We start from the raw sequence: 20,066 nt of genomic DNA, 5'->3' as shown, positions 1-20,066 counted from the left end.
TATGTTATTATAAAATATTTCTACTGAAAATAAACAACTTATTTAAATGTACAAAGATATGTAGTAACAAAACTGTAAGTTGTATTTTTTTATTTGTATGTGTTTACAGAGATGCAATGGGTCTTGGAAAAACGCTACAAAGTATAACACTGATCTGGTAAGTTCCTGAAAAATTGTTGCTGTCAGGGTGTTTACTAAAAGATAGTCATGCTGTTTTAACAAGTTCGGAAGAGTGTGCTTTTTAACAGAACTGTCTGTAAATTTCTCAAATGTAAATTCATGACTGGAATTTTTTTTTTTTTTTTTATCACAACAGGACATTGTTAAAACAAGGACCATATGGAGGTAAACCAGTTGTAAAGAGAGTACTCATTGTAACACCAAGCAGTTTAGTAAAGGTAAACTATAACTCATTTATTAGATCATATTTAGATTGCAATTTGAGGAAGGTTTTTATTTGTGAGCATGCTCTCTTGCATTGAAAGAAAAATGTGTTTTTTGTTGGCTCCATGGACTTATTCATTCTACTTGTCAACCATCATCTGTGAACATCAGCTTTTCAGAATTCAGTCTCTACTTGATAAGCATCGCCTGTATGGGTTTCATACTTACTACAAATGAACTTTTGGTGGTTCTCTCTCAGATTTTATGATTTCGTAGTGATAAATTTAGTTCTAGTGAATTTTAGTGAATATTTTTGTAATTTTTCTTTTAAAATATTTTTACTTGTTCTGGAAACAACTTGCCTTTTTGATTGAGCCTCTCAGATCTAATGATTTCATTGGGATAAATTTAGTTCTATGATTTTAGTGAATATTTTTGTTGTTTTTCATTTAAAATATTGTTTTCAACTAGTTCTGGAAAACAACTTGCATAATTGATTGAGCCTCTCAGATTTTATGATTTCATACTAATAAATTATCAATTAATTATTTTTTGTCGTTTTTGGTAAAAAATATATTTGTTTGTCTTTTGGAAACCGCCAGCTTGATTGTTTTGATATTTTCTATGTAGATTCCTTGGATGGACGGCTGACACATTAATATTTTTATTTCATTATCAGGTTAATTTATTTAGTGTCTCATTTTGCTGAATATTCTTGTTATCTTAAAAAAAGGCTTAGAGGAAAATATACTATGAAATTGTCAAAACTGTGGTAAATAACTTGCTAGCTATGACAGTTACTGAAGTTGTGACTGGAAAGTGTACTTGAAAACCATTGTTTTAATGCTAAATTTAATTATAATGCCTTGTACAATGTAATATTCAGGCTTGAATTTCAAATCATCAATTTTTAAAAATGATTTTGAGTTAAAATTTTGGACAAAACTTTTTTAATTTTGATGGGCTCCAAAGCTCTTCAGTGTGGTACTTTTTATTCTGTAGAACTGGAGCCAAGAATTCAGAAAATGGTTAGGAAAGGAAAGGATTATGGTGTATTCTGCTGGATCCGATAAACCTGCTAAGGTAAGGTATGCAATTACACTGCAGGTTTCAGTTGTCATAGCACCTTCATCGTTTGAATCAGAAATTGGTGCTTTTTATTTTGTTTTTTTATAGCGATATGCGGAGGTCTTATTTTCTGCAGATAATATTGTTGCTTTTATTTTGTACAATTTGTTAATTGTTTATCTGCATTTAACGAGAACAGTGTGGAATTTACAGTTTTTGTCTTTCAAGTAAAAATATTATTAATTTGTAAACAGTTCCGGGCAACTGGTTAGCAGTGTAAATGTTATCCACTAATCTACACAACTTTTTAAAAAAAAAATATTTTTATTGTTTTTTTTTTACTCTGTATTCAGGATTTTGGCCAGTCTACAATCTACCCAGTGATGATAATAAGTTATGAATTGTTGATGAAATCTATTAAAGTTATACAGAATGTCCAGTTTGATATAATGATCTGTGATGAGGGGCATAGACTGAAAAATAGTAATATCAAAACAACCTCAGTAAGTCAATACTATTAAAATCAGACATTCTTATTTTATTTTGTCTTGTATAAAATTAATTGTTGCTGGTCATAGCATATATGAACCTAAACATCACCTACACACTATGACCTACACACTATGACCTACACACTATGACCTACACACTATGACCTACACACTATGACCTACACACTATGACCTACACACTATGACCTACACACTATGACCTACACACTATGACCTACACACTATGACCTACACACTATGACCTACACACTATCGCCTTTGTCCTGCACATACATTGTGACCTACATCTACACATCATGACCTCCAAACTAAGTCATTCATACCATGACCTCCAAAGTAATTCATTAATATTATGACCTCCAAACTAAGTTTGACCATGACCCCACTTTAAGACCTTCACACTATGAACTCCACACTATGACCTTCAAACCACAACCTTCACACGATGACCTGCACAGCATGATTTGCATACCTTATTTACATGTAATTGTAATTGTAAATGTAAACACCATGACTTATACACCTTGACATTCACAAATGACCTAAACACCATATGACATGATGCTATTATGCATTATGTAGGAGTGCAATTTGAGATTTTAATATATTCCATATCCAGACATATTTGGTACAACTATATCTATGCAATCTAACTAACTGTATTCTCTTTTCAGATAATTTCAAACCTTGATGTAAAACGTAGAATTGTATTAACAGGCACACCAATACAGGTAACATGTGTTAACTCATTATACTATAGCCTCTTTATAATGAACACCTTTATAATGATTTTCCTGATATAATGAACACATTGAATGACAAGTCCAATGTAATATGTGCTTCATTATAGTGAACACTTCGCTATAACAAACTAATTGTATCCCTGAAAAGTTTAATTGTTACAACAAGGGTATAATGTAGCTGTGCTGCTTTGTGTACTTATTATATTCATCACTACAAGTACCGGTACCTGTTAATTAGCGAGGTGTAAGGAATTCCCGATCACATAACCATTACATGTATGCAATATTAACCCAGGTATTTTCTGTTTTTAACTCATCCAGAACGATTTGCAGGAATTCTTTTCAATTGTAGAGTTTTGTAATCCTGGCGTACTAGGTAAGAATTTGCTGTACAAGAATTTGTCAATGATGGCCACATTAACCATTGCTTAATAAAATAAATAAATAAATAAATATAAATAAATAAATAAATAAATAAACAAACAAACAAACAAACAAACAAACAAACAAACAAACAAACAAACAAACAAACAAACAAACAAACAAACAAACAAACAAACAAACAAACAAACAAACAAACAAACAAACAAACAAACAAACAAACAAACAAACAAACAAACAAACAAACAAACAAACAAACAAACAAATAAATAAAAGTTGCATTCCTACTGTGTATGATCTGCAGAAAACCTCTCATTGACCTCTCTATTACAGTTAGCATCATTTAGGACTTTGGTTACAGGATCGATTAAAAATCATTGTAAAATTTGTTAGTGATTTATTAGGTAAAATATGGATGAACAAAATTTAATGTGTCATCTTTGCATGTACCAGTCACAAGCATATCAGACTGAAAAATTGGGTTGTAAAATATTCACAACGAAGTCGGCAGGTGCACAACTCCTTACTACAAATAAACTCCCCAAAGATGACTATGTAAACACTATTTTAACTGTTAACATGACCCTATTTAGCACTTTATTTCAGGTACCAGTAGTGGATTTAAGAGAGTCTATGAAGACCCTATAGTAAAAGGTCATCAACCTAATGCCAGTCAAGACGAGCTGTTGTTAGGGGAAACCAGAGCTAATGAGGTACAGAATATTGCCATTCAGTGCTTGAAACTAACAGTAGCACAAGACGCACAGACAGACTACCAACTTTTGTACAAGGGTTACCATTTTAAAAAAAATATTAGCCCAACTGGACTACTATAAAAATTTGCAAAAAAAATCAATTTGAATATACATAAACCTGTATTTCTTCAAAACTAAGGATGTGTTACACAAATTAAGCAATACAATATTAATTTCTATCATAGTTTTAAATGGCGATGTTTCTCGTGCAGCACGTGTTTGAATTATTTTACATACGTTGTATACGATGCTATGAGTCCCATATATCAAACACAACGTGGTGCGGTGACTATGGCCCTTTCAGTGTTGACTAAACCTAATGGATTACCAACTCTGAAAATTTGGAGCCTAGCAAGCTTCCAAGAAATTACTTCACATGTGATTTTGTATTTAGTAAATAAACATGTTTCAGGTTTGTAGTAGCTATGCTACAATATGCAAATTATATCATTGATCTGATTAAGAATATATTATCTTATGCACAAGATTTTACTTATAATGGTAGCTTCGGGTCTGCATCATGGATGCTCTGGATTCAATTTTTGGTGATGTCCTTTCAATCAGTAGTATGAATCAGGGTATCAGACTTGTAAATACAATTTTTGGTTTGTGTACACTTCAATTAGAGATGCTCTTCTAATAGAGCATATACAATACACGTATGTAATTGGGTCTTAATTCATTCTTGTGTTTTTTAATGATTTTTGTGCATGGCGACAGTTCTGTCTCTCCTGACTTTTTTTTGTTTTTTTGCTGGTGCTGACACATAGTACATTTTTGCTACAAACGCCATATTCACTGGGACTACATGACAGGGCTGTGTGGCCATCTCTCTGTCAAATGGCAATTTAATGTGCTATCCTTGCGTCAACCAGGCTAGGTCGAACACAAGCACCTGCGGACCTTAACCAAGGTTCCCCTAAAGTCGCATTCGTTAGTGAATGAATCTCAACCAGTGGAATTGGCCTTCCCATTGAGTCTGTGGCACACTCATCCAGGGTAGAGGTCAACCCTTTTTGGTGTTCAGCCTAAGGTAGGATTTGAACTTTGGTCCACCGATCATGAGTCTGATGCATAACCACCATGCTACCAGTGACATTCTTACATTAAACAGATTTTCTTTGATTCTTTTAGATTTATCTGTACATTTCAATAAAAATGTAAATATGGTTTTATTAGAGGTTTTAATTTATGCAAACCGACCTAAAGTACCTGATATACACAGTTTAGAAGTAGATCAGCCGTACCCTAAACGGTGAATAACACACAATAGCATTAATTTGTGCTATGGACATACCGCTTAATGAAGAACATTGCGACCATTGGGTATTTTGGGTTTGAAAGAGAAGAATGGGGAAAATAGTTTTACAGAATTACGCAAACAACATCAAAAAAGTTATAGCTGTAAACAGTAGACTGCTTGTGAACTCAGAAGTTTTGACGACCCTCAACATGTAATCAGCTCTGTGGGTGTGAATTTGCATCACTGCTTGATGTATCTTTAAGCACTGTATGCTAGTTCCAGGGCCCATTTTATTTAACCATTGTTAATCCTGTCGTATACGCACCTCTTAGGTTGGTTATTCCTTAATTATATTAATAATAATATATTTTAAATTTATCCCATCTTTTTATATTCTTTCAGCTTGCCCGACTCACGGCTAGTTTTACGCTAAGAAGAACACAGGAAGTGAATACTAATTACCTCCCGCCCAAAGGTACTTGTCTTTAATACAGTATTAAATATTAAGAGTACCACAAAGCATGTTCTCAAAGACAGTGGTCATATTGAACATTTTGTATTAGATGTTTAAAACAGCTTCAGTACAGTTACAGGCTGATATGACCTTTATTTATTATACATGCATGTAGTACCGGTATGTCATTTAAATAAGTCTGAATGAGTAATGAGATGATGGCTTTACCAAGAGGTCCGTGTACGCATGGGAACAGCATTTTAACCAATAGCGTGATAGCAACTTACTGCAAAACTCTGACATACTCGGTGCAATGTACCGGGGTATTTAGAAAACAGTGTGTAGACCAGCACACATTGTCAGCCAAGTAATGGTATTCTAAATTAGAAAACGTTTTAATGCTAGGCTTTTAAGAGTCATTTATACATGTAGCTCGTAGAATGATGCATAGATCTAGCTAAGAATGTGGTAAAATAAGTCAATTTACTACGTTCAATTGAACCATAGACCAGTCAGTCAAAATGACTATTTTGAACTGTAGCCATTAATCTGCAATTCAGCCAATGACAGAGAGAGAAATCTAGGTCAGGGGAAGCCCCATGACCTCATAGATTTTTTTCCACATTATGTACGTGACAGAGGTCAGCACCATCTTGCCTTAGGTTCACCCTCTACCTAATTCTATAAAAATTGTGTGGATTAAGAGTGATGATTATAACTCTTCTGGATCTTTATTTGGGCCAGTGATTAAAAAATGGAGTGCTCACTTTCCTCAGAGAGTAAGGTCTGCTTCCTTATGGCCTATATGATAAATAAAATAATGTACATACTTTTAGTAGAAACTAAATCAATCTTTCCTTTCAGTTGAAAGTGTAGTATTCTGTCGTCCTTCTAAACTACAACTCAAAGTCTACAATCAGTTGATATCATCCAGCGTTATCAGATCTGTTCTCACCTCTAGCTACAATGGAATGACCCATCTACTGTGTCTGTCTGCTTTAAAGAAACTATGTAACCATCCAGTATTTGTGTATAAACACGCCAAACTACAAGATGAGACATGTGTTGATGGCGAGGAAGATGTCCAGGTATGCTGTGTTAACCTTTCCACCACCAGACTTCTTTTCACATTCTTCAATATTTCTGCAAATGAACCCTAGTTTTGGCACCAACAAACAAAATTTGAGAAAATTTTCAGTTTTTACTCAAAAAATTTTGCTATTTTTGGTCCAATCTTCTGAAGTAAAGTGCAGACTATAAACGGAACTATTTTGTGAATTTGTGATAAAAAGGTTAAACCCTTTGAATGCCAAAGTTAACCTCAAATAAAGTGTTTATTATTTTTTATTATTGATTAAGAAATGTCGGTGATGAAAAATTGTATGTATTTGGTGCAAAATTAACAAAGAAATTTTAGATAAATTCATAAAATGTGCTACATTTTGCACTAAAATTTAGGTGAGAAAAATTATGGTTTTCAAAGGTTTCAAGAAATAAATTGTCGCATATACTGCAAGTGAGAGGATTTTGTAGAACTAAAAATTCAAATGACATGCAGGCAAAGAATCATGTTGAACTTGAAATTTGGTTTTAATGAATCTGCTTATGTAAGTTAATTATTCATGAATTGGAAGGAAACGTACATGTGCATTCATGTGCCCATAGTAACATTCAGAAACATGGTCACCTAATTTTGCTTTGTTGATGAATGATTATAAACACAGAAACTATAAATATCCCAACAATTGTAAATTTGTCAGTGTACAGCAGCCAATCAGCACGCACACAACATTTTTTGCAGGTATTGAAAAATAAAAAATTGCTGCAAATCTCCTGAATCAAGAGAAATCATTTAATAATTCTTTTGCAGTGATTATTTTACTTGATAACTTTTGTGTACTTTATTTCTAGGGGCAGCTACACCAGAACGGACATATTTCGCATCTAACTCAACCCCATGCAACAAAAATTGATACTATGTGTTCATTATGGTCCATTCTTCCTCAGCGAACAAGTACATAAGTGACAATATAGTCAAAGACGAGAAAAACTGCACAAGAAATTTGCTTTATTTACACGTATCGGCAATGCAAGCTGCCATGCGACTTCCCCTTCTGATGTCACAAGGGGAATTTCTGTATGCAAATGAGAAGCTAATGAGGAGCCTCGTTTTAAAATACACAAAAATAAAGTTGCCGTAGACTGACTTTAAAACACATTTTTTCACTTAAAAAAAAAATTCATGCTTAGAAATATAAAAATTAATAATATTTATATATCAATTGATAATTTTAGGCGTGAAAATAGCAGCCATTTCACAGGCACTTTAAAATTACATACATATCTTTTCACTGGAATTCAACAACCCCCTGTTCCTATTCTTTGATATTCGCCAACTATTGTTAGCATAATGCTTTGGCTTTTTCAGTTCAAGAGATTATGATTTCTGTTTGTGATTGAGTATGAAAGATTTTTTACATAATGAGTAAAAAAATTACATTATGTCCTTGGCTATAATTTCAAAAGTTTTAGTCAATTTTATGTGTCATGGAAATAGTGATAAACTGTAGCAGTGAACATTTCATCGGCATTCTTAAGGAGGTTCAGGTCAAATTGAACAGAATCTGAATATTGAATAATTATATGGTAATCACAATTTTTTGCGGCTGTGTTGCTATGACAATATTTAGTCACTAGAAACATGCGTTAAACAATACACTGTTGGCAAAGTAATAAAGTAGACATATAATGTCTTGTGTTCGTCAAGTTTTTTGCCATCACTCCCATTTCTTGTAAATTTGTTTTATTTATATTTTTCAGGAAATCCTGTACAGGGATGTATGTTCTTCATTTCCTGAAAGGTACAGAGATGAAAGCAATGCTGTCGATTACACAGATAGTGGAAAACTCATTGTATTAGCAGCAATGTTGAAGTCATTTCATAATGATACCCCCCAGCAGAGAGTGGTAGTGGTATCTAATTACACACAGGTAAGGTATTGAGCTATGTAACTAAGATTTTATGTGGTAACTTTGCCATGCTTAATTATTGTAAAACAAAATCACAAGAAGTTGTAAAACAAAATGAAACTGATGCTTTTTTATATATAACATTCAATAAACTGTTCTATGGCAATGTAAAATCACTATTTTTCATCAATGTCTCAAAAAACAATATTAATGTAGACTGTGTTCAGCTTTGTCATTCAAAATGCCACGTACAAAATAAATTGAACAATATACATCTACCGTTTGTACTGCCATGTACTTGAAAAAGCCTCACAGAAGAGAAGATATTGACCAAATATTTATTTATTTCCATATTTTGTAAATTGAAATGGAAAATACAGAAGAGTTGTTTATACTGTCTCTTTAATGTTTGTATTACAGACCCTTGACTTACTTCAGCAGCTGTGTGATAAAGAAGGTTACACTTATGGTAGACTGGATGGTAGCACTCCTACTGCTACAAGACAGGATATTGTGAATAGATTTACTTCTAAATACTCAGATCAATGTAAGTTGCATTTACCAGTATTCATCATGGTAGTTTACAATCTACTTTATTTTATGCTTTTGTAGAGGGATCTTCCTCCCATCCCACAGAGTCTAGGCAAGAGGAAGATGACTAATTAAAACTATAACAATGTAATGTACATAGAAGTGCTTTACCTAAACATTTTACCCTAGCAATTGCAGATAAACGGAATTGTACAATTGTTTCCAGCTAAGAGTGCAGATTGTCATGTAATAGCCCACCTAGAGAGAATATATTTGCATGACTAATGAATGTTTTCAATCAACTTTTCTAAGATTTTGTGTAGTCCCAGTTTTAAAACTCCCAGCATAGAATTGGAAAAACAGCATCAACAGGCGTTGTGTTAATAAAACCACATGTTTTGGAAATTGTTCTAGATCTGAAAACAATAACAAATAAAATACAATCCTGTGTTTCTTCTAGATTTAAGCCCAGCTTTAGCATACCATAAATAACATGTATATTACAATGTTTGTATAAACATTTTTTTGTTCATCAGTTGTGTTTTTACTGAGTTGTAAGGCTGGAGGTGTTGGTCTAAATCTCATTGGTGCTGCCAGACTTATTCTCTATGATATTGACTGGAACCCTGCAAATGATTTACAGGTATCTTGTAATATATGGAAATTATCAAATATGAACTATAAAAGTATGCAGACATGCTAATGATCATGAGAAATCCCAATGCAAATTTCATTTCTTGAAATGTTGAATGCAAATAAGTGAGTGAAAGTAAAGACCTCAGCATGAACAAATTCCTTGTAGATAAATTTGTACACTATTTTGTCTCTGGCCTCTGATTGGTTGAAAGTTACCAATAGAAGAGTCCCACCCATTGACATGTTACAGATAGGGATGGCATGTATTTGCATATTTATAATTGTATACCAATCCACAGAAATATGTAAAAAGCCCCTACCTATTAATCTTTTAGATGCAATAATTTTTTTTAAACATTTTTCACTCTTTTTTGTAATTTTCTGTAATTTTATTATTATTTTTAGTTCAAATGAATGTATTTTCCACTCACCAACAATTCTTAATCAATTTCTTGGAAATAAAAATTATTTTGTAAAAGGTGAAACAAGTTAGCAGGTTAATCAGATTTCCATTCAAAGAAATTGGGGAAAATTGATCAAACTTGGTGATTCATATTGATTGATTGATTTACATGTGTTGCTTAATCATTTAATAGGCTATGGCTAGAGTATGGCGGGATGGACAACAGAGTACAGTTTATGTTTACAGACTATTAACTACAGTAAGTGAACCCTCAAGTTCAAAATTATAGCTCACAAGGTCATGAGGTGGGAGGTCGAAATTGTAACCAAGATATGTACAAATGTGAGAAGTCAAAAAATGAATATAATTACATTAGTAGCCCAAGTAGTTCATGACCTTCAGTGGCTATTTTTGACGTGAAAAATACCCCAAAAATAGGACTCTTAACCTTTTAAAACTGATATACACCTTTACCTACCTTTATGTACAACACTTGACTGAAGAAAAATATGATACCATTTTTAAAAAACCTTATTTGTAGTTAATGTGTTAACTACTACCTCAACATTTAATTATAATATATTTACATCATACTGTCAATAAAATCTGGACTGAAACGACTTTGTAAAGATTAGATTTGAGAATGACATTTTTGAAAAACTGTTTTTTTAAAATGTACTTTGAAAGTAGGTACTGTATATTTGCTCAGGGATATACAAATTATGAATTCAGCGGTATACATCAAAAAGAACTAGTTTTCGAGCAAATTCGACCTATGGTAATGGGTCAGTGAGAACGTCATAGTGAAACAAACAATATCATGGTACGTTGTGTATGTATTGTCATTTTCAGATACATGATACTTATTAGAATGTATTTCTACTTAGTATAGCTCATAACCTAAAGGATGATTTTCACCTTTTGAACTAGAATAAAAGAATTTTCGAATTTAAGTGATGAATGCCTTCCATATTGGTTGAAAGTTTGATTAAAATTATCATATGTACTCTGCGGTGATACTATACCTCAAAACGTGGATTGTTTCACGAAATTTTGGTTTACATGATTTATTTGTTAACTTCTGATAAATGTCTTTAATGTTTAAATTGTGATTGTGCACAACTCCTGAAACAGCAAAACCATTTTGTTAAGTTGCTAATTCACCAATCAATTGTATTTACATTACTGTAAGCAATTGTGTTTTTAAAAAGTCCATCATTTGCAAAATTTGAGTGATTTATCAGAAGCATGTCAGTCAAGGATTTTAGCTGAACTCACTTGGTCTGTGTGAAATTATTTAGCCTGGGCTCTTCGGTATTAGAATGCCAATGCACAACTGTGCTATATAATTACTTATTGATGATTAATTTGATTGTTAATAAAGTATTTGAGGGAGTATGTAGTTTCTTTCTTTCAGTATAAATTCTACACACTACCTGGTACATCTTTTATGCATGCTTACAGTGATACTTCAATAGACCATATACTGTAAAATACTTTATTTTCGCTTGGAATTAATTTTCGCTGAAGGAGTGATTCAGTGATAATAAAATCCAGTGAATGTACTTTTTTTCCTATATTTTACATTGAACTTGCCAAAAATCAGTGAAAATAAATTCCACACAAAATACCCAAGAAGTCTTTTCAGCGAAAATTAATTCAAGTGAAAATAAATTATTTCACAGTATACCATTGTTATTGAAGACGCATGTTTTTTTTTTTACAGATTAAATGTGTGCGAGTATACTACATGTATATAAATCACAAATCCATAGTTTGATCTGATACAGATTATGGAAACCTAATATTATTGTGCTCACTGTTATTTTGCAGGGTAGTATTGAAGAGAAGATTTATCAGCGACAGATATCAAAGCAAGGACTCAGTGGAGCTGTTGTGGATTATAGGAAAGATAATAATACCAAATTTTCACAAGCTGATCTTAAGGTTAGAAGCGTATTTCTAATTTTACCAGCTTCATACATTCTGTGGAGTTGTTAGGGATTTGTTCAACTAGGGATATACTATACATTTGTTATGATAGTTGTTAATAAATAGCATGACATTGATTGGTTTATTATGTACAATTATGGAGCTAAAGTTTCAAGATAACATGAGAAAATTGGCCTAATTGTTTTCAAAAATTGCTATTTTTGAACAATTCAATAGAAATGCACTGAAAAAGCAAAATAGCATTTATTTTGTCACTTTTTAAAACCCATATGTTTGAACTAAATAATAATAACACGTATTTCATCAGTCACGATATATAATCTTTTCACCCTATAGCACCAGCTTATAATTTCAGGTTTGGTATTTTCTTTCTACCATAAGAACCAATAGTTTTATCCTGTAATAGTGGAAAATTGTTGCCATTTACTATAAATACAACCTGAACCATTATTTTCTTGAAAAATAGGCTGGTAAAATTCAACTCTTTTTTAAGTCAATATCAAATATTGATTGACCGTGGGTGTACAATTTATTGCAACTTGGGAGTAACAATGCTGACATATTCCTATTTCTGAGGTGGTATTGCCCCATTTTGTTTTCGCTGAGGGTTCACCATAATGTATCAACATAACAAAGGGCACAAACAATACAGTACATCACTGAATTACTAGCTGCAAAATGGATTTATGTATATGTGCACATCATACTCACATAATAATCACTGATTTGAGAATGTAAAGACACATTTTCCAGTTGTTTTTTTTTTACTTAGATAATATTTTCCCGCATGATGTTCTAATTATCTTAAGTTATTATCCACACAATTAAATGTAAAGCACTCAAAAGTGACTCAAGCTAGGTTGAGTCAGATAAAAAGCCATTTATAATAGCAGCAACAACTTTAACAGTATAATATGTACAACCAGAAAACAAACAATATATTGACCTGTAGGTATGCACAAATCTTGAACTTCGAAGAGGGTGCCCATTTAAAAGCCAGCAAAATGACTTGGCATGTACAAATAATAATGAAGTACATTAAGTAAAAATGATTGTACATCAAAGCAATTGCATTGGATGCCCCAAGAGAATCAAGCCAATTCTAAAAATGTGCTGTATTTTCTGTTTATTACTTTGTCATATAGGATTTATTCAGTTTACATGAGAACACCGACTGTGTTACACATGATTTACTGGATTGTCAGTGCAGTCATCAAACAGAAAGTGAACCAAGTAACTCATCACATTCAAAGGTGAGATTGAGCATGTGTACTGAAGGTTTTCCAATCTTAGTGCTGTTGAAGGCTTAGACTGGAAAACCCACATATCAAAAGAACTTTCTTTGTTGGGAGTACTGACAAAAATTTAGGAAGTTACTGTCAAAATGTCATTTGTCATTTATCAATAAGAGTAATGTGTTTCTGCCTAAAAATTGAATCTTGTCTCATAATGTAGATTTGATCTGCATTTGTTGATACATGATGAGTATGTGTTAGTTTGAGTCTTGCAAGCTGTAATGATGTAATTGAGTAATTGTAAATTGTAAACGTATATCTGTCTTGTTATTGGTATGCATGTACTTGCCTTTATCATATCGTGATGAACCACATTTATATATGTATGTTCACATTTGTTACAGAATGCATCTATGGCTGAATTGGCTAGATGGCAACACCATTTCCCACCTTTTGATGATAGCTTACATGTGAGTTATAATCATTTACTCACTAAAGAGAGTACCTGCTCAATGCATCGTCTTGTGATGTGCATATCTACCTCTTATAATATTGCACTCCAAATCGTCGATGAAGTGTCCCGGCCATACATGCCAACCCTCAGACCATTGATACATTATTCAGCGGCATAGATGCAAGGCCAACATACAAGAACAGATCTAAGGCTTAATATTTATTGTTGTATTTAATTATTTATCCTTATTTATCTAGTTATCTAAACTAAAATGATTTTCATGATCCGAGAATTGTTTTCTACATTGAGACAGATTATTATCTCCTTTAAAAAATGACCAGTTTGCTGACGCATTTGATTATTATAAAGCTCTTCGTTGTTGAAGTATTACATTTCATGTGCTATATTTGCTCTGTTAGTAGGGTCAAAATAACTCATATATAAATTAATTGTTGGTTGATATGCGCTTCAGCTAGATGTGTTTTTAATAGAGCAGAGAAGGTTTTTTTTAGTCAATTACATGCTTTGACAACAATTTTTGTAATTCACTGTTTTGTTGTGTCATTCTCATACACCGAATTGTTTTCCTCTCCACTCTTCAAAACAGAGCAACAATTCATGCAGTCTATAAAATGAAAAAGTCAGTAAAATGATTGCACACAGTAACTTAAATATCATTCACTTAACTTCCCTGTTCCTTCTCACATGAGATATTTACTCTCAGACTCCTTCCTCTTTTAATACTACATTTGCTGTGTACATGATTCAATTGTCACATGGCTCATTACTCCAAGCAGTATTAAATTATTATTTTTTGTGTTACGTGACATTGATAAACACATCAGGCGAAACATATATGCAGATTGACCTCCTGTTTATTCTTCTATTACAGGATTCACATCTTTTAGAAGTTGCAAGACATGAAGGTGCAGTCAGTTTTGTATTTCAAACACAGACAAATCATTCCACACAGTCGACTGTGCCGAGAAATGCCTGAATAGTTGGAATTACATTTGTCATTGATGAATAAACTTGCCTCTTTTATGCTCTCCTTTTTCTAAAGTAAAGTAAAGTATCCCCCTTATTTAATACTAATCTTGTCATGCGAGTTGAAAACCGATATATGCAAATCAGAAGATCCTACTTATATTCATGCTTGACCTTTCCATACTGCCCAGACACTAATCTGCACTATAACAAAGATGTTTTTATGTCATTGATGGCCACTTGTCTGAAAATGCTGACATAATTTAATATTTTTATTTATATTTATTTACTTAATGATAATGAATAATATGTTTAGAAAAGTTATTAACATGGTGATATGATACTTAGCTGTACATATTTACATGTTTCTCATAAAATGAAGAAAATGCTCTCCACAATGTTTAAAAGAAGATTATCTCGTATTCCTTAAAAATGATATTTTTAGTATTTGTTGCCATTGGTGACAACTAGGAAACTGGTTTTGAGATGTTGCTTAGAGCTTGCAATTACCGGTAAGAACTAGAAATTGGTTACGTCAAGATTTTAGAAATTACCCATAGCATTTATTCATATCAGGATTTTCTGTTTTAACTCTGTTTTAACTCTGTTTCAAATAATCAATAAAAAATACTCTGTAGATACACTTACAAATAACGTACATTATCAGTACTTATTGAAAATGTTTACTTGTATCAATTGTAGACTTGTGTTTAATAAGACTGATCTTCAGAAATGAGTTTGGACGGTATAGAATGGAGCCCACACTTAATCCTGAACACCAGTCTTATTGAGCGCCAATTGGTTTGGAAGTTAATCATCGGTCAAGCTGTATTGACATGCTGTCAAATCTGATTGGAATTTGAACCCCAAAAATCTAAAATTGTAGCCAATTTCGGGATTTGTATCATTTTAAGTTTGACCTTCGAAGATGTCGTACTGAATCGGGATGTATATTATACAGTCGATACCGTCAGACTGCATTATAATCAGAAGACAGTGACTAATTCATTGATAGTTGACATGTTTAGAGATGTCCGCACCCACCGTGAAACTGTTCAGGATTTAATGTATATATGGTCTTTATTTATAATAGAAGGCCTTCGGCCCATAATATCTACATACATTATTTATATTTGAAAATAAAATTACAATTTTTAAACAATTGACAATACTTGTAGCTCTTTTCGCAATTTCATTGCGTGAAAAGTAAAGGCTCCCAGTCTTTGAAGAAGATCTGTATTTTTTGTACCCATTAATTTGTAATATTTACTGACTGTTGGGGGATTAAAAAAGTTAGCAGGAATATATTTTATTCTTAAATTAACAAAAAAGGAACAAATAAGTAAAAAATGGTATTCATTTTCAATGTTACTGTTACAAAGCAAGCAAATGCGTTCACTCCTATCTACATTATTTTTTCTATCTGTTTCAATACGAAGATAGTGGCATGAACAGCGGAGTCGAGCTAACATTTGAACATGAGAATGCACTTTCACACAAAATAAATACTTTTCAGGTTCCAAAGAAAATTTCAATTCCCTATCAAATGTCAGTTTCTCTAAGGTACATACCTGGCTGAACCAATCAGTAGATAGAACTTGTTTCATTTTTTTTTAAATATGCGTAAAAACACATTTACGTTATTGACAGTTTGTGATTCCCAAACATCATCTAAATTACATAAAAATAATATTTTTTTAACATGACTAACCCAGGTTAACCTGGATCTAAGATTGGATTTTTCAATATTATATAACATAAGGTAGCATTTCTTTGGGTAACGGGTTTCTGGCATTTTTAATAATTTTGTCCAATACCTAATGCATTTTAATACTGTATGCAAATAAATAGGAAATCTGCCACTCTGCCCAATACTGCAACATTTGGAGCATTGCAGGAGATACCCAAAAAATAACGACAGGCTAGAGATTGTACACGTTCCAAACATAAATGATTTTCAAAGCCCCATACCTTGGAACCATAAGTTAATATTGGTAACACCATAGTGTCAAACATTTTAAAAAATATATTAAAGGATAGCATACCTGTAATTTTTTTTAACCCTGGCAATATTGAAAAATGCCTTCTTTGCCTGTTGTGATAATATTTTGGTTGCTTCAGACCAAGAAAGTCGGTTTGAAAAAATAACACCTAAATATTTATAATATGGCACCACTTCGATTTGTTCCCCATCGTAAGTCCATTTCTCATTTTTTGAAAGTTTACCCCCAGCTTTGAATACAATCACTTTAGTTTTAGATAAATTTACAATTAGTTTCCACTTATTACAATAAGAACTCAATGTGTTAAAGTGTCGTGTAAGCCAATGACAGTGTCAGAAAATAAAGCGACATCATCTGCAAAAAGCAAGCACATAATTTCAACCAATTCAGGTGAAAGTTGTTGGCGTTCAACCGTGTCGGAGGCCTTGGAAAAATCGACAAATGCACAGTAAAATTTTCCACGTTGTTTAGACTGATATTTTTGAATAACGCACTGTAAAATGAAGATACTATCAACAGTTGAATAACCACCACGAAAACCAGCCTGTGATTCGTCAATCTTTCCGAAGGCCTCCGACCAGAACCCGAGACGTCGGTTTAGAATAGACGTGAATATTTTGCTAAATATACTTAGTAGAGATATTCCCCTGTAATTATCGGGTCTGTTTAGTGAACCGTTTTTGTAAAGTGGTACAATGATTTCAAATTAGACCAATCGAATCTGAAAATGAATGTTGTTGGCTCTCAGAATCGACGAACGACATATTGGCTGGATATTGTTTTCTGAGTCGATTGCGCATAAAGCCCAATAACATTTTTTTATACGTGTGTCTGATATTTTGACCATGGCATATCGTGCAAGCATTTTGTCAAGATTCGGGTTTGTAACATATTGGTGCAATAAAATGTATTAATATAATGTACAGTTTAGTTGTTGTAAGTATCGAGTGGGGGGAGCTCTAATAAGTAGAGAACACACGTTGTTTAAATGCCGATTAAAAGCCAATATACTCGGCGCTCTACATTGATTTTCCCTGTATTGGTTTCTTATGAATCTATTCATATTTTGTGATCTCTGTAGAACATATTGTTTTGTATGATCACCCGTTTTATGACATGACATTATTTTGGATTTCAGTCCCCGTTCTGAAGTTGTATTCTCGCATCCGTGCATGTACACGCACCTGTCTTTCAGACATGTTGATTCCATCCAAACAAAACAGTCACGCATCCCATATTGGATCATACATATGCACATGCATTTGTTTTATGATCTAATTCAAGTTGACGGAATGGCAGCTATTTTAGTGCTGAGAATTCATCAAAATCGATCAATTCCATAACCAGATTCCTGTCATGCATTTACGTATTTCATTCAAACTTGATATATATAAACTGGACGCCTCGAATATGAAACAGCGGAGCTGTTCGTGTAGGTGGTCGACCCCTTCAAACCTATAAGTTCAATGTCTTTGACACCTTTGTAGGTACTTTTGTACCTTGCTTGCGTGGACCTTTGTTAGATTTACTCATTTTGTTATATTTTCAATTCTCTATTTCATGCTATTTCATGCTATTTATTCTCACTGTTATTTTTTCAACTGCTTAATTGCTTCGATACTTGAGGTCAATTGGTTGACCTACATGAAAATTGTAACAATTTCAACTTGTTTTGAGTAAGACTATACTAAATTAGTGGAGCTATTTCGACCGTTAGGTCACTTGTCTCCAGATCCAATTGAAAATAGCCGACTGAGGACCATTTTGTGTTAACAAATGACATAAAACTCTTGATTTCGCATCTACATAAAATGCATGGAAATATTTCATTCTAGTTTTGTACGGATGTGGAATACGATTATACATGTTTTTACCCGGATCAGATTCAACATTGCTGACTACTCGCCATTTTGCTGTAACGAAAGGTGTTCTATATCCGTGTCGCTGACAAATTTATTGTATGATTGTCGTTCATGAACGATAGTTACCACCAAGAACTTTAACACTATTCAACTGAGATAACAACTGAAATTCTATCTTCCTTACATGGCCAAGTTTCAAATTAAATGTTTAATCATAACCCTAAGTGACTGAGTGATAACCTAGTTGAAGGTACATTTTCGAATGTGAATGACATGGGTTTGCTAAAATCGAGTGAGTAGCACGACAAAGTCGCCGCTTGTTTTGTTTTTTCGGTTGTGGGTAATATTAGCTATCGAGTCATCTGAAAAAGCAGACGTGACCTCGCAGTGACACGAAACATTGTGAAAATAATTGAAAAAAAATCTATTCTGCTGATTCACCAACATAGTAAAAAAAAAAACATGGTATTTTCTGACAACTTTGAAAAGTGAAAAGAACATGTATATTTTAGTTTGGTAATATGAAGCATCCAACTCTGACACACCGCCCTGCTATCACACCACTTCTGTATCATTGCTCAACATGTAACTAAATATCAGGCCGTTTTTTAGACAAAATAAATCCTAGTTTAAATGCTACACGTTAATATAATATACGTGTGCACACAAAGAAAACGCCAATGTACTCAATTATTTAAATTCAGATTTTTGTAATGAGCACGATTTGGCTGTTTGTCACAATGGACTGGATCATGGTGAACCCTATTGTCAGAATGTCAAGGACAGAACATCAAAGTGATGCATTTCCATATCCAATTCTACTTGGCACTAAACTCAACTCTCAATGATAACAGTACATTACACTAATCACTACAGTCTGTGTTCATTTGACTCGTGGTAAATACATACTTTAATAAAGCGGTTAACTATTTTGATGGACCAAAAAATCATTTTCCAGCTGTCCCGGTGTTTTCATGAATATACTTACATTTTATCTTAACATTGTATGTTAACCGTGTACTAAAAGATCAGCAGAGTCATAGTGTAGTCATGTAACTCCATTTGTCTCGTTCTTGCATAAATCCCACCACAGCCATTCTCGTTATATGTATAACATGTATTTTTGTACGGAGGATCAGTCAGCATCACAGTCAGTAAAACTATATAATCCGTGCAGTAAAATGTTAGTACATATTACCATCTACAGACATAGTTAATCAGTGCAATGGATGACACTAGCATAAAACAGGAAATCAAGACTGCACCGTCATCAGAACTATGCAAGTAGTAAGGGTTCTTAAAACAGAACATTCATAGACTGTCGACAATCCCTCTGGTCTAATATTTTGTTTTTGAAAATGAATAGCGATCAGTTTTCAGAGGTCTGCTAAAACACAGTTGTGCATTTACAGTCAAAACAATAAATTCAAAAATATACCAGCTAGCTACGATCGTGTACTATGCCGTTGTTGCTGGGAAAGGATTGACCAGC

At 33.0% G+C, this 20,066-nt stretch overlaps 1 protein-coding gene across 1 annotated transcript in view; it reads left to right on the top strand.

The window, feature by feature from the left end:
• The window catches only part of LOC100378514 (DNA repair and recombination protein RAD54B), a 28,750-nt gene extending 13,956 nt beyond the window's left edge, over positions 1–14,794 (top strand). The window contains exons 8-24 of the mRNA XM_085505412.1: positions 110–157; positions 317–398; positions 1,387–1,467; positions 1,806–1,955; positions 2,639–2,695; positions 3,029–3,083; positions 3,695–3,801; positions 5,489–5,561; positions 6,405–6,628; positions 8,361–8,531; positions 8,931–9,057; positions 9,578–9,684; positions 10,274–10,339; positions 11,914–12,027; positions 13,179–13,286; positions 13,673–13,738; positions 14,615–14,794. Of these exons, the coding sequence (XP_085361538.1) occupies positions 110–157; positions 317–398; positions 1,387–1,467; positions 1,806–1,955; positions 2,639–2,695; positions 3,029–3,083; positions 3,695–3,801; positions 5,489–5,561; positions 6,405–6,628; positions 8,361–8,531; positions 8,931–9,057; positions 9,578–9,684; positions 10,274–10,339; positions 11,914–12,027; positions 13,179–13,286; positions 13,673–13,738; positions 14,615–14,719 (1,741 nt within the window). The 3' untranslated portion in view covers positions 14,720–14,794. The remainder of the gene's footprint in view (positions 1–109; positions 158–316; positions 399–1,386; positions 1,468–1,805; positions 1,956–2,638; positions 2,696–3,028; positions 3,084–3,694; positions 3,802–5,488; positions 5,562–6,404; positions 6,629–8,360; positions 8,532–8,930; positions 9,058–9,577; positions 9,685–10,273; positions 10,340–11,913; positions 12,028–13,178; positions 13,287–13,672; positions 13,739–14,614) is intronic.
• The last annotated feature ends 5,272 nt before the right edge of the window (positions 14,795–20,066 follow it).

This window comes from Saccoglossus kowalevskii, chromosome 11 (genome assembly GCF_978046115.1).
Source record: "Saccoglossus kowalevskii chromosome 11, keSacKowa6.1, whole genome shotgun sequence".
In the NCBI taxonomy this organism is placed as follows: domain Eukaryota; kingdom Metazoa; phylum Hemichordata; class Enteropneusta; family Harrimaniidae; genus Saccoglossus; species Saccoglossus kowalevskii.
This window is presented reverse-complemented; position numbering and strand designations above follow the sequence as displayed.